This window comes from Aulostomus chinensis, chromosome 11 (assembly GCF_037954235.1).
Source record: "Aulostomus chinensis isolate RoL2024-O1b breed Wild chromosome 11, RoL_Achi_v1.0, whole genome shotgun sequence".
NCBI lineage: Eukaryota > Metazoa > Chordata > Actinopteri > Syngnathiformes > Aulostomidae > Aulostomus > Aulostomus chinensis.
In genome coordinates this window covers 25,996,685-26,017,564 of record NC_141330.1, presented here as the reverse complement: position 1 = coordinate 26,017,564, position 20,880 = coordinate 25,996,685, and the positions used below count along the sequence as shown (strand labels likewise).

The 20,880-nt window shown below is 44.8% G+C and overlaps 1 protein-coding gene across 9 annotated transcripts in view; it reads left to right on the top strand.

Annotated features, from left to right (window-relative positions):
• Positions 1 to 19,107, top strand: part of snap91a (synaptosome associated protein 91a) — a 52,298-nt gene extending 33,191 nt beyond the window's left edge. The window contains exons 12-28 of one of the 9 annotated variants that reach the window (XM_086219211.1): positions 1 to 95; positions 1,843 to 1,857; positions 2,146 to 2,358; positions 3,868 to 3,945; positions 5,495 to 5,728; positions 8,126 to 8,209; positions 8,490 to 8,558; positions 8,829 to 8,993; positions 9,823 to 9,894; positions 10,230 to 10,460; positions 13,911 to 14,093; positions 14,194 to 14,212; positions 14,543 to 14,633; positions 14,838 to 14,924; positions 15,185 to 15,319; positions 15,469 to 15,557; positions 16,299 to 19,107. In XM_086219211.1, the coding sequence (XP_086075337.1) occupies positions 1 to 95; positions 1,843 to 1,857; positions 2,146 to 2,358; positions 3,868 to 3,945; positions 5,495 to 5,728; positions 8,126 to 8,209; positions 8,490 to 8,558; positions 8,829 to 8,993; positions 9,823 to 9,894; positions 10,230 to 10,460; positions 13,911 to 14,093; positions 14,194 to 14,212; positions 14,543 to 14,633; positions 14,838 to 14,924; positions 15,185 to 15,319; positions 15,469 to 15,549 (1,852 nt within the window). In that variant the 3' untranslated portion in view covers positions 15,550 to 15,557; positions 16,299 to 19,107. Of the gene's footprint in view, positions 96 to 1,842; positions 1,858 to 2,145; positions 2,359 to 3,867; positions 3,946 to 5,494; positions 5,729 to 8,125; positions 8,210 to 8,489; positions 8,559 to 8,828; positions 8,994 to 9,822; positions 9,895 to 10,229; positions 10,461 to 13,895; positions 14,094 to 14,193; positions 14,213 to 14,542; positions 14,634 to 14,837; positions 14,925 to 15,184; positions 15,320 to 15,468; positions 15,558 to 16,298 lie in introns of all 9 variants that reach the window. The other 8 variants (XM_086219210.1, XM_086219213.1, XM_086219214.1 and 5 more) reach the window with 8 other exon arrangements.
• The last annotated feature ends 1,773 nt before the right edge of the window (positions 19,108 to 20,880 follow it).

The window sequence follows — 20,880 nt, the reverse complement described above, 5'->3', positions numbered from 1 at the left end:
TGCTCTGGACGATGGCTTCCTGTTGGATCTAGACCCCATGTCCTCCTCATCTGCAGGGGGTGCTGCTGCAACCTCTTCCACTACTGGATGGGGAGGTGAGCAACATACCAAACAGCAGCACAGCCCTCAGCTGACCATTCATGAAGATAAGATGAGGATAATAATGAAACAGTGCAACGATGGCGAGGAGTGATGTGCTGGTCAGGGGTTTTAGAGACCTGCGCCCACACGACCCATCAGTCCACCCCACTCCACCTGCAAATCCCCAAATGTGTGTAGGCATGATGTAGTCAGGAGCTGGACTCTGGCTCTGCTGCTGTAAAAGCTTTCAGTGAGTGTCTTATTTTTCTCTATTGTTGATGAAGCAAAAAAAAAAGAAAAAAAAAACCCCAAAACTGTAAACTTAATTTTGGTTTACCTTGTATCTAACCTTAGATTTATCACTTTTTGGAATTTGACATTAGAAAAGGGCTCGGCACCAGCAGGGCATGTGGAGGGTGGGAGGATAGAAACGGGCTATTACATTCAGAATGGGTTCCTAGCAGCTCAGAATGCTGCCTGAGTCATTTTTTGACCCACCCACCAAAACCATTATATTTTCTAGTGTCACGCAACAGTAGTGAAGAGATAACGTACCAATAAGAATTAAAAAATCAAGTAAATTCAAAATGAAACAAATAGATACCATCACTCTGTGAAAATAGTTGCAGACAGTCCAGAAGCATAAAACAAAAAAGAAGAAATAAAAAAGGATATGAAACAACAATAATAAAAACAATAAAAGGCAGGAAAAGCATAAAACTGATCAGTTATGAATAATGACCGTAGCATGAGATGATAATAAGTACAAGGCGTATTGGCATTTAGTTAAAAGCAAGAACATGGAAAGGGATCTTGAGCTTTCTTCTTTAAACCACAGGACAGTGGAGGCCACAGGAAAAACGCAGCGATTGGGCTCAGCAGGCTGTTCAACATAACTGCAGGGGCCCAATTCAGGGCCCACTGAGCTGACTAGAAGTTCTGGTAGCAGAGGCTGGTGAGGCCTGGTCAGCTGGACCAGCTGGGCAGTGTGACAGTGTGGGAACGTGGCAGCAACATCACTCTTCTCTCAGTTTAAAATCCTACTCAGCGATTAAAACATGAATCAGAGCGTTTGTGAAAACACAAGAAACGTTCAGGTGTAAAATGAAACGTGCTTGAAACAAGAACAGTTCCGTTGAAGAAAGCCTTCAGTTGACAGCCACAGCGCACGGATGCTGAACTAATCCCAGTCGAATTAGTGTCATCGGGGAAATTTGGTTCAAACACAGCCCTGTTACACACTCACCATTTACAACATTACCAAAGAGGCTGGACTGGTGACCAGCCAGTAGTGAAACAGTTGACCAGTTGAAGCGACTGGAAACCAGTGTCTGTCTTCGAGAGGAAGCGGAGAAACTCCACCTCAACCCTGTTGGTGTTGCCAGTGATATCTGGTGTAGGTGATGAGCGATGATGCGCTAGAAACAATCATTGGTCTTTCTTCTTCTTATTGTCTTCCATGTTTTTATACTGGACTTCATAGAAGCTGAACTGGTTTTATTTGCTGTGTGTTTCCATTACAAAGCAAATGTTGCCCCCCCCCCCCCCCCTTTACACCCACCGGTCCTGAAGATGGCCGCAGTCCAAAAGAACACTTTGAAAGCCTAAATTACATTAAGCTACATTTGGGCTTCACCACTTGTACATTTTTTCTGTCTTGTTTTTTTGAATCTTGGCAGCTTGCCGTGAGAGTACCTCTTTACTTTTCTCACTGTCAATCATTCCGTCTGTCTCTGCCTCTCTCTGTCTTCTGTTACGCAGACCTCTTGGCCGACGGTGAGTACTCTGCAGATGTCATTGTGCTACAGTCTGAATACTGACAATGCCTGCAGGCCTTCTGTCTCAGGTTCTCTTGTGTCTTTGTGTTAAGCAGTGTTTGCAGCAAACAAACACCATCTCCCTACTGTTCTCTCGCTCAACACCAAGCAATCTGTTTTTAAATCTTTTGGTTCAGTCTTTCTTGACACTGCCATCCTCCTTCTTTCTCTTCTTTGTTCCTCCCTTCCTCCTGTTTCTCCTCTGGGGGTCGTGACTTGGGTGTGGCGTGTGGATTGCGGGGTTTAGCATCCCCAGCTGCCGCCGACGGAGCGTCAGAAGCTCTCCTGGCAGAAGGAGAGTCTGATGCTGATGTTGCTGATGCTGCTGCCCCTGCAGCTGCTGCTGCACCCACAGCCGCTGCTGCCGCTGCCACTGCCGCTGCGGCCACACCAGCTCCCACCTCGCTGCCCATCACAGCTCCCGCCACCACCTCAGCCACAGACATCGACCTTTTCGGAGGTCAGTCAGCGGAATGGCTGCCGTGCCTATCCGCGAACTTTATTTTGAGCGTTCTCACCAACAATTAGTTTGGAAACTCCAATATTTGAGCCATGATCACATCTCAGCTGACCCTCCCTGCTGTCTCACAGCGTGGTCAGACAGTGAGTGATGAACACATGATCACCCGTGACGTATTGGTGAGGCCCACCCAGTAGCATGACGCCACCCACATGTGCGCTCGTGACTGAATCTGGTTTGAATGGGGTTCAGTTTCTGTCTCATTCATGTGCAGTAAACGGGCGATTGAATTTATTTTACCTTTGCCTCACGACTACTGCCCCTGTGGAGGCGCTGGTATGGACACAGGACCCCGAAGGCGTTTGAGTTCCGTGAGCCCTGTCAGTGACATGTAATGGTTCAACTAAAAACGGGTGAGAATGTGGGTCTGTTCGGAAGACAAAGCAGAATCCGAAAATATTGAACCTGCTCCAGTTTGGTGGGAAGAAGGTGTGTATGTGTGGTTAGAATGCAGGATGGAGACTAAGATATACGGGTACCTCCTCATCGTGTAGGTATTATTGGTTATCATTTCCTGAACATGGCCCTGCAGAGTGCTACTTCACTTAAATGACTGTATGAGTTTACCCACAGAGAGACGCAGGCAGGCAGGTAACAAATGCATTAACATTGATGTCTGGAGACTCTCCTTGAGAACCTTATATGGACAAAATGAAACCCTGAGCATGGACTCAGACGTTTCAGTCAGTAGCTCGAACTCTTTCGTTTAGGAGGATCATTTGATATTCTCCCCTTTTTTCCAAGTTTTTACCTCCCCTGCTGTGCCCACTAATGTACAGAACCACCAAGCTGTCACACACGTAGCTTGGCACTAACCACACACCTATTTCATTTGTGGAACGTCCCAAAATATGAGACACTTAAAGGAATTACTTGCATTTCTGTGGATTGATTCATCGCTGCACTATTGACAAAAAGATGTTTTTGGCTTGAGCACGCTTTGAAACTTCAGCATAACGGATCCGTTATTATCACAAATCTCACTTTTGGGATCGATTTGTTTGGCTTTTTAATCACCTTAAGTAATGAGCGATCTCAGTCAGAATGAAGAGTAGCTGACTTTAACATCCAGCCAACAACCACTCGAGCACTTTTGTCAAAGAGAATCAGCCTCGTCCATCCCTGAACTTTCCCTCTTGTCACAGAGTGCAAGTAACTTGTGACACCCTGCCTCATTTCACCAGCCTGCACAGGTGGTGCACCCATTGAATGCAGCATTATGCAGCCCCCAAACCTCCTCCACTGACTGATGGAACAGTCTGACAAGTGGCTGGGCTGCATATTTCTTGTATTCTCTGCTTTTTTCCTGATGCTGACCTCTCATGTTTGTGTTCTGTCCATTCCGTCTGTTTACTCATCTTTCGTTCTGTACATCCATGTGTCTGCTGGTGTGTTGGCCCGGGTGTTATGCGTTTGCGTTCCCGGCTGTTTTCGTCTGCAAAACCCTAGATGCGTTTGCACCTTCCCCAGGAGACGGTCCTGCTGCCGCGGCCGCGGGCCCTGCTACTGATGCGTTTGGTGAATCTGGTGGGTGACAAAACAGCTTCTTGTGTGTGTGTGTGTGTGTGTGTGTGTGTGTGTGTGTGTGTGTGTGTGTGTGTACATGTGTGCTTGCGTGCGTGTGTGTGATACATGTGGGTGGGTTTGAATGTGAAAGCTGTTGCTTTTATGGTATCTCTGCTGCTTCTGCTTCCATAGAAGACAGTAGAACAAGCATCTACTGTCTCACCCCAGTTCCTGCTCCGATGCCCCAGTCATGGACCCTCTCCTCCCTCATCTACTAATCTCCACGTGTAACACCCAACCCTGGAATACTGCAGTAAAAAGCACAGTACAACTGTTAACTACACTGCAGTCCAGTAATAGATACCACCAACTTTGACACTACCAATGTGGATGATTGCGTTAATCATCTTGCAGTCTATATTTTCCTTTTTTTTTCTTTTTAACTTCATGGAGTTTTTCTCTTTGGCCTAATTAGTAAAGCAGGACAAGGACTGGAGGAATCACAGTTACCCTCATTTGTTATTTTTTGTCAAAATGTCAAGCTTTATAAGTGAAAATGACATGTAGGGCATAATCTTATTCTGTCTGTTCACACCGCTTAAGTTGAGAAGGCAGATGTTCCACGTATCCTTGCTCCACTGCCAGAGTGAAAGGTAGACCACTCCCATGAACAATTAGACTTTAATGTCTGGTGATTTTGAGTCAACAAACATTAACTCCGTTGACAAAGATGGGGAGAGAGTGAGAGAATCACTGGGAAAGAGGGCTGCATTTGATTAAAACCCTGGAATGTTCGTTCCACTATGGGAGTGTGGGTGTGGAATCACTGAGGGCACCTGAGAAATGATTGGTCAGGTGTCAAAACTTGAGCTTGGGGGTTAAATTGTAATCATCATTTTTTGATAAAGTGATCCTGCTGTCGGTAGCTTCTCCTGAGTGTGTTGCCCTTGTTTACAGGCCTCTCAGTTAGAGGCTGCAGAGAGCGAATTCATAATCAGGATGTTTTTCTCTTCTATGATCTGAAAAGTGTCTGAACAACAATTTTGAATTTAAATTGAGGACCTTCAATAATTCCTCAGCCTTTTGGAGTCCTGAGCTGTTGAAAATCAAAGTGTCCTTTTAAATGACTTCATTTGGCCCTTGCCCTTGAGAACACTTGGTATATTTATCATTTATAACGTCAAAATTCTCTGGTACCGCCAGAGCAACTCAAGTGTCATAAGCAGCAAAAGTAGGGCTTTAAAATGAAGCATGATAAATAAGCCCATGGGCACTAGGGTACATACGTGTCCACCATGGATATTTTGGGCTAGTTGTAGTCCTGTGTAAAGATTAGGGTGCATGTTCTCATCAGTTAAAGGGCAACTCCACCCAAACCTGATCTCCATCGCCTGCCGTAGTTGCTACTTTCAAAGACTGTCCCCCAGTATCTGTCGGAGCCTGTGGATGCAGCACTGAAGTTACAGATGTGCATTGTTTGGTTCTTTTAACAAACCCTCATTCCTTCCCCTCCCTCTCTCATCATAACCCCCCTAACCTCTCAACACCACCCCCGCTGCTCCTTCTGAAGACCCATTCGCTACAACCGAGGGGAGTGCGGACATTGCTCCAGAGCTGGACCTGTTCGCTATGAGGCCCACCAACACGGGGGCTGCCGCCATCACCCCTCCCACCTCTAGCGAGGCACCGACCATCGCCGCCCCCATCGCTGACCCCACCCCCTCTACCACAACCACCACCACTACTACCACCGACACCACCACCACAGAGTCTGCAGCCGCCCCGACTCTAGATATCTTTGGTGGTAAAGTCCTCTCACTCTCATTCTGCGTCGTCCTGCATTATGACTGCCATGATGATGGAGGTTTTGACAATGATGACAGTGTTGCTCTTGCTGCTGCTGATGATGACAGTGACACGTTCTTAACTTGCACAGTCCCTACATCTCTTTCCCATGATGCCCTTCTAGACCCAGATCATTTAATTTGACCATGACATTAATCAAGCAACTTGATCCGCTTCGCTGCTGAGAAAATGTCAGCCATTCACTTCTTATTCATGTTTCGAGATGAACAACCTCAACATGTTCGAACCCTCTGCCCACAGAGGTGGCTCAACTTGCTTCGATTAGTCGTCTCATACTAACAAAGAGATGGGAAGAAATTAGGTTTCTTCTTCTGCTTGTAATGAATTTGACAGATACTGACAGCTGAGAATGTTTTGTTGCAGCTTATGCACTTCAGTTAAAGTGGAATATTGCTCCGTTTCAAAATTCAACCATGGTTAGCGACAAACACGTGAATGGAGGCTATGCCCTGTTTAGGAGTGAGCATGTAGTGATGGGCGGCTGGACGGGCTGTTCTAGCAATGCTGGTCATTGCTCTGCCTCTCTGGTCCAGGTTAGAACCTATCAACTACACCTGATGGATAAAGGTCAAATCTTAAAGGGACATGCCATGTTTTGGAAAACATCATCCCCCCAGAGCCAGAGAAGAGGAGTGGTTACCCCTCTCTCCCCTATAGGTGTGCATCAAGGAGGCGAGGGACTGGCTGACCACGACTGAGACATTGAATAAGGACACTTTGTTGTGAAGCAACAATTTTCATTTCTGACATAATTTGATTTTTAAACTCACACACATCAGACAAGGACCAGTCAAAGCATCAGAACGACAGTTTTGACTGTCATTTCATGCAGCACCTCAAAACTTTGCTGAACAAAACAAAACTTTGATGGTCGGAAGAGCAACTGCTCAACACGACCAGAGAGGGCGAACATTTCTGGACAGATCAACGTCCTGAACCTCATCTGTTTGAACCAGGACACATAAAGGAGGAACTTCAGGTTTTGGAAGCTAATGTTAGAATTCATTGTGCTTTGCTAGGTAGCGGCCCGCTGGTTTCTGTGGTTCTGAGCGAGCTAACGGCACACAGAGGAGAGAAGGTATCCACCTTCCTGTCTGACTCTGCGGAGGACGATGAATAAGCGTATTTCCCAAAAAGTTTGCTTTCATGATCTTCAGACTTTTCCTTTAGTGCCATAAAGACATTTATCACTTTGTTAAATGTCTTTGATATTGGATGGACTAACACAAGACTGAAGACATTTCAGTCTGAACTGAACAGCCCTTGATGAGCCTCCAACCTTCCATTTAGCGCCACCATCTGCTGAGGATATCTTTTATCCCAAACTGACATGATTGTTTAGTATAAAGTGCTGCAGGGACGACCAGTCTTTGATGGGGTTAGCATTGCCACGGTTTTCCTTAAAATCCAATGGGATTTTTAAAGTGGATTTGGGATTATTGCAAAAATGAATGAGCCTTGCAGATTTTATCCAGTGAGGCTACGTTCACTGATGAGCCACTTTCATAATTTCTGAAGTTATAATCGCTCGTTAGATTGTTAGAAGAACAAAGCTGTGGTTATGCTATGAAGAAGACGTGTGAAGCTTGAATTCTTGCTTGTGTTGTACGTCGCTTTGGACAAAAGCGTCTGCTAAATGAAACTGTAGAATTGTAGAAGCTGGTTGTGATGACACGACCTCAGCCCCTCAAGCTTCTTCTGCTCTCGGCGTGATGTGGTTTGCTGTCTTGTGCAGCCACTTCTTAGCAACCGCCATTTTAAACGCATAAATGCGTCAGACTTTTCCAGTGTGATACTTCATGTGTAGAACCAAACATTAAAATCGACTGAGCTAGTATGAACCACAGATTTTCTTCCAGGCATTTAACCAAATAGTTCATCAAAAATCCCATTGACACTGAGACAAAGGAACCAGACAACAATGCTAACTTTGGGTTTTAGGACTCATTCTTGCACCACTCTGCTGGTCTTTGTCTCACGTGATCATTAGCATAGGGCAACCTTCTACGCTAGAATGGCCAATACGGTGGACAGCGTCACATACGGCCGGCTAGAGTCAGTAAAACGGCTGTAGACTTCGGGAACAGCTTCTCTTGAGACCTGTGAAATCATTTCTGTCCATTCAAGTTCACTAATATGGATATAAACTTTAAGTTTGAAGTCATACTGAAGTTGGGCAATATTCTGTTTTAAAGTTTTCACTGTTTATTTTGCACTGCACTGACAAATGTAATAACCAGAATCTCTGCTCTCCCTCATCTCTCTTATCTCATCATTTTGTTTGCACTGGACTTGAACTCTGAATGTACATATGATTGTGTGTCCTTGTTCTTAGATATGTTTGATTCTATGCCTGAGCAAAGCCCTACCACAGAATCCAAAGCTGCTACCACTCCTAGTGTAGACCTTTTTGGTGCAGGTACAGGAGTTCATATCCATTTCTCTGTGTGTGGAACCTCTTCATCTCTTCTGGTTTCCATATGTTCACTCCTCTGTCAACTGTTCTTCCCCCACGTCTTGGTTTGTCCCCCATAGTGGTCTGAGAACTGTGCATGCTACCCACTCGTCAAGTGTCTTGTGGCTGCTTGGTACCGATGTACGCTGTTTCTTCCTGCCACGCTAATGCTTTTCTTTGCTCCCGGACCTCCACGCTTTCCTTCTTTCTGGTATTCTGCCTCTTGCTTGCTTTGGTAAATTAGACCTTCCTGCTGTTTCTCGCGGGCCTTCTCCTTTGCCCGAGCCGACTCCGGCTGGAGACATCATGACAGGTGAGTTAAGCTGCTGTACTGCATCACTTTTTCCCGTCACTTTCATGATGAGTGCAGCCAGACTCACACTTATCATGAAGTTTTTCCAGGGTGCTGGTGTGTGTGCACATGTACACCAGCCCTGTTCTTCTGAGCGGTGCACGTCTCAAGGATACGGACGCACAGTTTCTCCTGCTTTTTCTCTGCATGTCTGCTAGAACACATCTGTGGAAATAAAGGTGATCTTTTATTGAAATATAATCTGCTGCCCCTGCTCGTCTTCCTGTTTAGACTCGTTTGCGCCTCCAGCTCCTGCCTCTCCAGCTGCTTCTGCTTCCGTTCCTGCTCCTGCTCCTGTTCCTGGTGCAGCGCCAGTTGCAGCTTCGGCTCCAGCTCTGGCTCCAGAGGCCTCCTCTCCACCCAAAGCAGAACCAGCACCTGTCATTGACCTGCTGGGTACAGAACCTCTCTTCTCTGAAACACTGTACTGCTTGCTGTATAAAACTATTAGACTTCAACTATGATTTGTTTATCCTGAAATGTTACTTTCCTCTGGATACATTCATCGCTCCTCCGTTGGTGAATGTGCCAACTGGACTGATATTGTCTGGATGTGACAGACTGTAGGTGTTTGTGCAAAACTCACTTACATGTAGGCTGTAGATTGGACTGCCAATAGATCAGCGGGACTCTGTGTCGGTGGGATTCATATTTTCTGGAGAATGTTTTAGTTTTTTCAATTCAAATCAGTTTTATGCGATGATGAACGTGTATTTAGCATTGCATCTTGTGATGTAATGTTGGTTGGTCAGAGGCAGACAAAACTCACTAAATTTTGTCCAGACATTGATGCTTGAGGATGCTGATGATGTCGTTGATCCCCTGACATCCCCCCCCCCCCCACACACACACACACATATCAACAATATGACAAATACGAGAACATTCGGTACCTGAAGGCAAATGACACTACCATTGTTTTTAAAGCTTTAGCTTAGCGGTTTTAGCATTCAGATGTCAGCTTGTAGCTCCTGTCTTTTTGTGATACGTCAGCAATGAAGGTTATCGTAGTCCATCAACTGGATGGTTGTGTCATCAGCAGCACGCCACCCTCCTCTCTTTTTTTCACCTCCTAACGTCCCACTCATAGCACAACTGACGTGTGACTGCGCCACTGACTCTCCGCCCCCGCCTCGTTTCAATGTGCCAATGAGTGGTCGTGCGCTTACCTCTCCCCACTGTCTGCCCTCCATGCTGCATTGTGGACAACCTGATGGCTCCTCAGATTCCTTCAGTGGCCCTGTAGAGGAGGCGCAGAGCGCTGCTCCTGGAGGGCCTGGAGACGACCTGCTGGGAGGTGAGACTCCTTCTGAGCTAATGATCCTGATGCTGGTGCTACAGCAGCCATGTCGAGGTTACACCTTTCAAAATTCTGAACAAAAATGCTGCTGTACTTGCTACTCTGCCCTGAAGGCCCAGTTGCAGACGTGTTCAGAGGCTTCGAGCTGCAGGAACATTTTGAATTTATTTTCTGAGAGCAGCTCTATAAACAGTCAGCACATCATAATCCTGTTCATGAAAACAATCCTGCAGAATGGGAATGTCATGGGACAGTTCAGAAGCTTTTGATTCATTAATCATATTAAGAGGGATATCATGTTGACTTTACAGTGTGTCTTGTACATCCCCCAGACCTCATGTCCCCCAGCCTGGCTCCCTCTGCGGCCCCGGCCCTGGCTCCGGCTCTGGCTCCGGCGCCAGTGCAGAATGACCTCCTGGAGTCTGGTTTTGATGCTCTTGGCTCCCTCCCTTCCCCAACACCACCAGTACCAGCTGCAGTACCAGCAGTACCGATAGTACCAGCAGCAGCACCAGAGCCAATCACCACCACACCGGCGCCCTCTGGTGGCTTTGATGCTTCAAGTAAGCGTGTATTTTCAATGTGTGCGTACACTGAATATAGTACGTTGGCAATCGTTTCTTTTTAACTGTAAAAAATGTTAATTGTCCTGCTTTATTACAAGTCTTTGATATGAGAGTCTCCTGCTTGATGTGCATCGCTGTGGTCTGGTTCATGAAAGCTGAGCCATCTAAACCGTTGGTCCGCTTGGCTTCAGCCCCTCCAGGGTGATCACAGTTGCAGCGTGCTGCATGAATGACACACACTGACATGCTGCTGTCGCTCTCCTCCTGATTACGTAACACTGTTGCTGACTGCTTAACCTCTCAGTGCTGCGGTCTGTCTCTCTGTCTCTCTCTCTCTATCTCTCTCTATCGCGCTCATCTCACGTTCTTCTCTTGCTGCACATTCACAAATGCCCCCTCCCCCCCCCACACTGCACACAACTGATGCATCTTTCTCTCTTTTCTTCCGCCACACACCACTTCTCTTTCGCTCCATCTCAACCCTCCCCTCATCCACACCCCTCCCACTCTGCTGGGTCATTGCTTGCTTCTTCTAACATGTCGTCGGTGAGTTCAACCCGGCGGTGCATCGCAGCATGTGCAGTTTGGACGAGGATGTTTCTATTGTGCATGTTGGAACCTCACCCTGGGTGTCTCCTGCATGAGGCCACGTTGCCCCCCTATTAAAGCTGAGATTTTGAACCACGGGCCATCAAGCCTGCAGTGAATTCAGGTTTTCCTTTCGATCTAGGAAGCTAATTACAGGGTTTGTTACCTGAAAAACTCTTGGACTTTAAAAGTAGCAATTTTCAGGCCGAGAAAGCTTTTTCAAAATCAAATCAAGCCATCAAATTTTAGAAAAGGCATATCTGCAGTATTAGAATACCTACAGTATTAGAATATCTGCAGTATTAGAATACCTACAGTATTAGAATATCTGCAGTATTAGAATACCTACAGTATTAGAATATCTGCAGTATTAGAATATCTACAGTATTAGAATATCTGCAGTATTAGAATATCTGCAGTATTAGAATATCTGCACTATTAGAATATCTGCACTATTAGAATATCTACAGTATTAGAATACCTACAGTATTAGAATATCTGCAGTATTAGAATACCTACAGTATTAGAATATCTGCAGTATTAGAATATCTGCAGTATTAGAATATCTACAGTATTAGAATATCTACAGTATTAGAATATCTGCAGTATTAGAATATCTGCACTATTAGAATATCTACAGTATTAGAATATCTGCAGTATTAGAATATCTGCAGTATTAGAATATCTGCACTATTAGAATATCTACAGTATTAGAATATCTACAGTATTAGAATATCTACAGTATTAGAATATCTGCAGTATTAGAATATCTACACTATTAGAATATCTACAGTATTAGAATATCTGCAGTATTAGAATATCTGCAGTATTAGAATATCTACACTATTAGAATATCTACAGTATTAGAATATCTGCAGTATTAGAATATCTACAGTATTAGAATATCTGCAGTATTAGAATATCTACAGTATTAGAATATCTGCAGTATTAGAATATCTGCACTATTAGAATATCTACAGTGTTAGAATATCTACAGTATTAGAATATCTGCAGTATTAGAATATCTGCAGTATTAGAATATCTACAGTATTAGAATACCTACAGTATTAGAATATCTGCAGTATTAGAATATCTGCAGTATTAGAATATCTACAGTATTAGAATATCTACAGTATTAGAATATCTGCAGTATTAGAATATCTGCAGTATTAGAATATCTACACTATTAGAATATCTACAGTATTAGAATATCTGCAGTATTAGAATATCTACAGTATTAGAATATCTGCAGTATTAGAATATCTACAGTATTAGAATATCTGCAGTATTAGAATATCTGCACTATTAGAATATCTACAGTGTTAGAATATCTACAGTATTAGAATATCTGCAGTATTAGAATATCTGCAGTATTAGAATATCTACAGTATTAGAATATCTGCAGTATTAGAATATCCACAGTATTAGAATATCTGCAGTATTAGAATATCTGCACTATTAGAATATCTACAGTATTAGAATATCTACAGTATTAGAATATCTGCACTATTAGAATATCTACAGTATTAGAATATCTGCAGTATTAGAATATCTGCAGTATTAGAATATCTGCACTATTAGAATATCTACAGTATTAGAATATCTACAGTATTAGAATATCCGCAGTATGAGAATATCTGCAGTATTAGAATATCTACAGTATTAGAATATCCGCAGTATGAGAATATCTACAGTATTAGAATATCTACAGTATTAGAATATCTACAGTATTAGAATATCCACAGTATTAGAATATCTACAGTATTAGAATATCCACAGTATTAGAATATCTGCACTATTAGAATATCTACAGTATTAGAATATCTACAGTATTAGAATATCCGCAGTATGAGAATATCTGCAGTATTAGAATATCTACAGTATTAGAATATCCGCAGTATGAGAATATCTACAGTATTAGAATATCTGCACTATTAGAATATCTACAGTATGAGAATATCTGCAGTATTAGAATATCTACAGTATTAGAATATCTACAGTATTAGAATATCTACAGTATTAGAATATCCACAGTATTAGAATATCTACAGTATTAGAATATCCACAGTATTAGAATATCCACAGTATGAGAATATCCACAGTATTAGAATATCCACAGTATTAGAATATCTACAGTATTAGAATATCCACAGTATTAGAATATCTGCAGTATTAGAATATCTGCAGTATTAGAATATCTGCACTATTAGAATATCCACAGTATTAGAATATCTACAGTATTAGAATATCCACAGTATTAGAATATCTACAGTATTAGAATATCTGCAGTATTAGAATATCCACAGTATTAGAATATCTACAGTATTAGAATATCTGCAGTATTCGAGCATAACTATGCTAGATTTTGACATGGTTGTCTTGGTTTATTTTCATGAGAATGTTCTTCAGAGGTTTGGCGAGGTCATGGAAACGTGTGTGTGTGTGTGTGTGTGTGTGTGTGTGTGTGTGTGTGTGTGTGTGTGTGTGTGTGTGTGTGTGTGTGTGTGTGTGTGTGTGTGTGAGAACCCTAAACAGTGAAAACCTGCAACTCTTCCACCTTGGTGACACCTGGTTCAAAGTTTATAATCTACAGTAAAACCATGTTTGAGATGCTAACATGTAAACTAGCAGCCAGGTTGGTTGCTATAGTTACATCCCTTTGAATGCTCAGACTTACCTTGGTGCTGATGCTGTCACTGCTGGACTGCTCCCCTTGCGTCCCTCGCGTCCCTCGCGTCCCGTCTCCTCTCTGCCCTCTGCCTGTGTTGTAACTCCATGGTGGATTAGCAGATTGTAATCCATGTCGTATCTCTGATGTCCCAACATTCCCACCCCCTCCCCAAGTGTTCGGTGGATTAGGCGACTTGCTGATGCCGTCCGTAACGCCCCAGAGCACCGGGGGAAGCACCGCTGGAGGCACAGCAGGGAGCATTGGAACTCCCGCCACAGTCGAGAGCATCGCGGGAGCCCCACCCGCCACCCCGCCCCCCACAAAAACCATCGGAGGGGATCTGGACTCGTCACTGGCCAACTTGGTTGGAGGTGAAACTTCTGCTTTCCTGCTTGGCGCTCAACCGTGTCTGCTCCCTAGAATCTCCTCTAATACAAGCTAACACGCTCTGTTTGATTTTCCTCTCCTCAGACCTCGGCGTCAAGAAAAAGTAAGTGTGCATGGTCGCGGGGAACCCAGCGCATCTGCAGGCCTCACATAGAGCGGGGGAGTTTTTATCTTCCTGCAAGGAAAGAACAATCACAGAAGTAGTTTTTAAGGAAGTCTGTTACAAAATCACATGATTTGCTTTGATTTTCCCCAAACTACCTGCAAATATTTGCATCTGTCTTTTTTCCGTTTGATGTGAATTCACCAGCGAAAGGTTGATAAAGCAGCAGTTAGACTTCATTGTGATTCATGATGAGAAACTCGAGGTTGGGAGTTGTTTCAGTGGTACAGTGCGGTTGCTTCAGTCTGAGTCAGTGTTCATCTTCCTCAGGGACCCACAGAGTGAGAAGAAGCTGACGGGAGGAGCCAACTGGACACCCCAGGTAGCCCCCACAAGCTGGGCTACCCCAGGAGCCCCCATGGTAGGAGCAGCATGCACTCCTACCTCACCATGTGGTCAAACTTCCTCCTCAACACTGTTTTAAGAGTAGAGTTGCACATGCTGCCTTCTCCACATACGTTTGAACAAGAAAACAAGAGGAAATTCATTCATGCTGTTACATTGGAAGCTAACAAACTTTTCTGTGTCGTAGCAACTCTCAGTAACTTGTATCTTGCTCCTTCAGGCCCAGGCAGCTCCTGGAGCTCCTGGGGCAGCGCCATCTGGTGGAGCCATGGTACCACCACTGAGTGCGCAGCCTGGCTTCGGCATTGTGAGTCATTTCATATTGATAAAACAAAGAATCCACATTATCTTACAGGCCTACACTGTGTCTCTGCATCTACCCTAATGTCTTCTGTCAGAATTATGAAAATGTCCAGCTCTGTTCCTCCTCCCTGGCCCCCCGTGCTCCTCCACGAGGCTCCTGGAGGCCTCATAGTCACCGTTCGATCTTTCTGAATATAAATTGTGATGAAAAAATCTTATCGGCCTGTAGAAACTGTGTACACCGTGTTCTTCCTGTCTTTCCAGCCCCCTGCAGGGGGGCCCGGGGCTCCCATGATGGCGCCCATGATGGCACAGCCCATGATGGGTCAGCCCATGATGAGACCTCCCTTCACCGGGGTGGCTGGAGCTGCACCAGGAGCTGCTGCACCAGGAGCACCGGTAACAAACCTCATCCTGTATAGCAGCGCATGCTTTTATACCAGTCACATCCAAAGATTCCCCTCAGCCAACAAGGCCGGGTATTTGTTTTATCAGCTGCCACGTGTCTGGTCAGCGCATCAAGTGTTGCCCCTGTCTGTCTCTCCCAGCTCTCTCCTGGACCTGCGAGTCAGAGTCCTAAAAAGCCCAAGGATCCTCTGGCAGAACTCGACCTCAAGGATTTCTTATAACGCCCCAGGTGAGAGCTCACGCGCAGCCGCGACCTTTGTATCTGAGTCGCTTCATTTTCTGCAATACTTCATGCATGTAAACAGTCAAGCTGGCTGTTACACAAGAACGTTACACCTCCTCGTCAATAAACAACTGTCCCAACTGTCAGGAAGTAGGCGACAAGAAGAGGCGGGCACAGGACTGGGGGGAGCACACTGTTCTCACCTTAATGTGATGCCAGTTTATCAGAGCTTTGCTTTGCTCTGATTTCCAGCGGCGCCATCGCCACACTGGTGGGTAGGAGTGAAATACGCAGCCCAGGAACAGGTGGAGTTTTCCAGGTGCTGCTTGTAGTTCTGCAGGGGGTTTATTGTGAGGAAATGGAGCTGAGCAGCTGGAGCATTGTGACTTGCTGCTCTGTCTAGTCTGGTGAGAAGCGTGTGCTCGCGCCAATCCTGGAACCTACGTCCTCTATATATTTACACCCCTGTGTGGCTCATCACTGCCACCCAGTGTCCAAAAGAAACACTTTTGAAGTGAGAATGCGACCTGCCAGCACTAAACACAAATGGCTCCTCCAACCATGTCAGCACTGCAGGGATCAGATCGGATCGCGTGATGTGGCAGAGTACACACAAGTTGGAAATTAGTCGTTTGTGCTTTTTTTTGTCAGAAGCATTTTGGGCTCACATGCAGTACTTGATCCTCTTCCCTTCCAGGATTAATGAAGAAGTATTAACAGCATGATGTTGTGCGTGTTTGGTTGCAGCTGTGTTCTGGCGCTGACCCTCTCACCAACGAAACCTGGTGTCCGTCAACATCTCAGGACGCCAGCGGTCCCAGCTCTTCTCTCCTCCCTTCCACTCCCCACCTCTCCCCCGTGTGATGTCGTAGCACAAACTGTGAAAGTGAACCATAACGGATTATATAAATATAAATATATATATATATGAGGGGAAAAAAAGACAAGCGAGTGCTCATATAGATGTACTAACATTTTGTCTAAACAAAATCACACAAAAAAAAACCCTGAAAAAAAAGTCCAGAAAAATCCAGTGAGAGAACGTGAAGGCGTATGTGTTTAGATTTATTTCTTCGTGTTGAGTTGAATGATGACGTGCTTTGGTGTCCCAAGCTCCTCCCACAGTCCCATATTTGTCCCCGCCTCCTCGTAAAGGAGTCCCACTCGGCCGGGTGAGAGCGGTAAGGAGGCCCGGTAGTTTTGGAGAACCATGTTGTGTGTTGTTTACAGGAAGGTCCTCTTCGATGTACATAGATTTCTCTGGCGAGGATTACGTCTCTGTTCTGTATGTTTGTTAAAGAGAAAAATTAACGTGAATCTGACATGAAACTGTAAGAAGTCGTGTGAGTGTCCTTCTATTTCCCGTCATCATTTGAAAGCATTTGGAAACAAATATGAAAACTCCATGATTGATATTCTGTATATTATGAAACAACTCATATGAGCTTCTGAATAACAGCAAGTGCTTTTTTGTTTCTTTCTTTTTTACTCGTGGCTCTTCTTTTTCCCCTTCAATGTTTCTGTCTTTTTGTTCTTTGTTCTTTGTAGTTTCTCCCTCTGAAGGTGTAGAGTTGAGACACCGGTGGCATTGCTATCCAAGCACATATCTCACCTCCACAGTCAATTAACTTCCCGTCCAAATCCCTACTGTAGGAACTGAAATCAAACTCGCCCTCAAGTGAGCTGACCGTTCCTTCCACTGCCTCTCGCTTTCAGTAGAACTACAAACAAGGTCAGTGTGTTTTTCAGGTCTGAGAGATTTGTCGTTTCTACAGAAAGTGAGAGCAGCCGTAGTTACAATCACTGGTTTAATGCCACCAGGTCAAGATCAGAAGTCAAGTATGGTGTTGAGATCATTGCGCTTGTGATTTCACCATCACCCAAACCGCTTCTTGAGTTTGAAGGAGTTTTGGAAGTTTCCTTTAAGTGGCAGAGTATTTTGCCTTTCAAATCCTCACAAATACATTAAACACGTATTATTTCTTCCTCCTCTGACACCAGAACGCAGGAAGAGCCAGCCATTTCTATGTATCTGAAGCTAACAAAGACGGACTGCTAACAACGGCGAACCTGCCCAAGAGTGTGCGTGCACAAACTGTCCAGCGTATCGTCCGGTGTAATCCTCATTTCTTAATCCAGCCATATGCTCAGTAATCCACAAACACTTTGATTTGAGTTTTAAACAGACGCTTTCACTGTGGTGCTGTTGGTGACCAGCTAGCATAGCGTGACCATATTTTGATTTCCAAAAAAGAGGACACTGGGCCCGGCCTACGTCACGGGTAACACAGTGCCGTCGTATTCTGTGCAAAGCGTCAGTCAATTTCAACACACGCTAACTGGTCCCGTGAAAAACAATGAAACCCGCACATTTCCATGAATTTATAAAACACCCAGGACGCCCCTGACAGGCTGTGAAAGGTGGACATGTCCGGGCAGAAGAGGATGTTTGGTCATCCTAAGCGAGCACACTCAGTCGAACCGGTTGGCTCACGCTCTCTCTTTATCTTTTTGTTAGCTTGTGTTTGCAGGTTAGAGTGTTCGTGGCTACAGCTGAATAAAGACGGTGTGGGTTAGACTGGATGGCGGACCGGAGACCTCTGAACTCGCTTTCTTTTTTTTTTGTGGGCAGTTTGGCTGTTGCTAGCCACCATTAGCTTCAAGCTAATGCTACGTGGCTCGCTCCTTCTGCATTCTGGAGACAGAATGTAAGGAGGTGACAAGCATCCTTGTGAGTCCAAGACTCTCTGAGTGAACACTTGAAAAGCAAAATACACTCTTTTGGGGATTCTTTGCTTTAAGCGTCTGTAGTTTTCCAGGTCAAACAATCGCGCTGATTCCTGAGCGAAATAAAGGATAAAAACGCAGGACAACAGTTCGTTCCGTCCCAGTGCAATAGTCCAAAACAAACATGTGGTTTCGAGGGGTTTTTTCTTTCACAGAAACGAGTTATGTTTACAGTCAGTGTTCCTCAGCGATGATCAGAAGTGCTCCTCGTGGTGAAAGCCTGTGAGGGGCACCTGTCACACCTGTGTGACCAGCCTGCCTGCTCTACAGCCAAATGTGCTGAGCTACAAACACACCAATCTCTTCTGGGACCTCCAAATGTGTCGTACTAATCTGTGATTCACTGCTGTCTGACATGTTGACCTTTGACCTGTTGTTAACGGAACAGTGGTGCTGCATGTGGCAGACACCCACAGGAGATTACTGTTGACCCCCAGCAAGCGGCAGCCGCGTTCTTGCTGAGCTCCAGTGGAACCAGTGTGCCGGTGGTGCCGACGCACGTCTGGGCCGTGAAGCACCAGCGGCTCCAGTCTTGTGCCGTGAACTGCGGTGGTGAAGCTACGCTGTGTTGTCATTTCGGTGATTCTTCTAACAGTCGGCTGTGAGAATCGGTTGGAATCCAGAGACGGAGAGTCAGAGGTTATTCAGATGTTTTCATGGGTAAATTCATTGAAAATTGTATTTTTGTTTACGTGCAAATTTATTTTATTTATGATGTCCCTCCCCAGTGCATGTAAGCCCTTGAGATGCAATAAATTCAGTGACGGACTGAGTGGCTCACGGATGCTTTTCTCTCATATCATTGACGGTATTTCATCCTGAAAACTCTGGTTTGAGGTATTTACTACGACGCCGCTTGTTGATAGAGTTTAGCGTCCAGGCTCTCTTCTTAGCATGATGAGCAAATATGTTAAAACCCCTTGTTGGAGCCTGCGGGTGGATGCTGGTGTGGTGGTGGTGGGGCGACAACAAGCAGTGACACAGGGCCGTCCAGGCGCTGACAGGCAGTCAAGGTTCTCACGTTAACATCCTCAAATGCCACATTAGCCTGGTTAGCTTCTCTCTGTCTCCTGCATTTCAATCATTTCCCCTTTAACTTCATTCTAGTACTTGAACACAGTTTATGACCAACAAACAAATATTTAGCACCACTCAAGAACATCAATCATTTATTATTCATCAGAGGTGTCAAATAATCTAGTTTTTAAAATCGCGATTGTTTTATTCAGTAATGAAGATTCTTAAATTACAGTCGTCAGCTTGATGGAAGTAAAGGCAGAAAAAAAGAAACAAAAAAACACGTGTTTGTCAAACTCAAACATAGAAGCGTGAGCTCAGCTGAAGAGCAGTTTTAACTGAACCTGGTTCCAGCTGGACGGCCTGGCCCAGCCGTGTTTAGGCACCCAGGCGGGAGCTGGAATCTTTCCTTTGGCTCAAGTTCAAGTTACAAGATAAACAGCCAGGCTGATGGCAGGTTGGGGGAGGCAGGAGGCAGGAGAGTGAGTCATTTTCTTCTGTACAATATTAAAAGAAATTAAATCCCCAAAATGTTTAGATGCACTGATGAATACCGAATGGAAAAGGCTGTTAAATTACAAACTGGCTGCCCTTAAAACTTGGAGGAAACTTCAGGAGATTTTATTTGTTTACTGTTTGAAATGTTTGTTGCTCCTCTGGTTTCTGGTCCCTTCTGGTTTCGTCCTCCCTGCCCAGCGAGGCCTTTATGGGCTGAATATTTATATGCCTTGTGCTCGACACAGTAATGAGGAGGGAACCACAACCAAAAAATGCAAGCGTACAAATTGAAATCTTAAATGTGTCTTTTGAAACCCAAGTAAACTCAGTATCAAATACTTCTCTACTTATTCTTCTTCTACTCCTTTGACTGGCGACTTTTACTAGACGACTATCTTATCTGTGTATTTGTACCTGCACCAGTACTAAACAAAAAAAAAAAAAAAGTGAAGTGCCTTCAAGTATTCACAAATAGATGTGGTGAGGGCATGAAGATGCCCCCCCCCCCCCCGAGCGTAGTACTTTGTGAGGAAAGTGCCAGACGTGTATTTAGCTGGACGCTAATGACTGATGGCTAACAGCACTAACTGACCAAACTCTCTCACGTTCCTGGGTGGTAGCTCGGATACCGAGGCATTACGGTTACTTTTAGGCTCAAAATCAAAATGTCTGTGGGTTCCTGAGGATTCAGCTGCAACAAGAAGATGCGGCCTGTACAACGACGCACTGGAGGGCTTGCAAATGGACTTTTTCCCTTAAGTTTTGCTCTTGTTAGCTGTCGATTTCCATGAGCGTCAAGCCAGATGCACGTGGCTGGCCGTGAACCAGGCTGATGAACGCCAAGAGACCGGAACATTTAAGATGAGGGTTGTTTTGGTGCTAAAAGATACTAAAAACAAAAGGTTAAAAGAGCCTAAAGCGAGAATTTCAGAGCATCCTGGTGAAAATACTCAGGCTGGCTGGCTGTGTGGGGCAAACATGGCCGCTACATGAAACCTGCCACGCCGTCAGGCGGTTTTACTTCTCA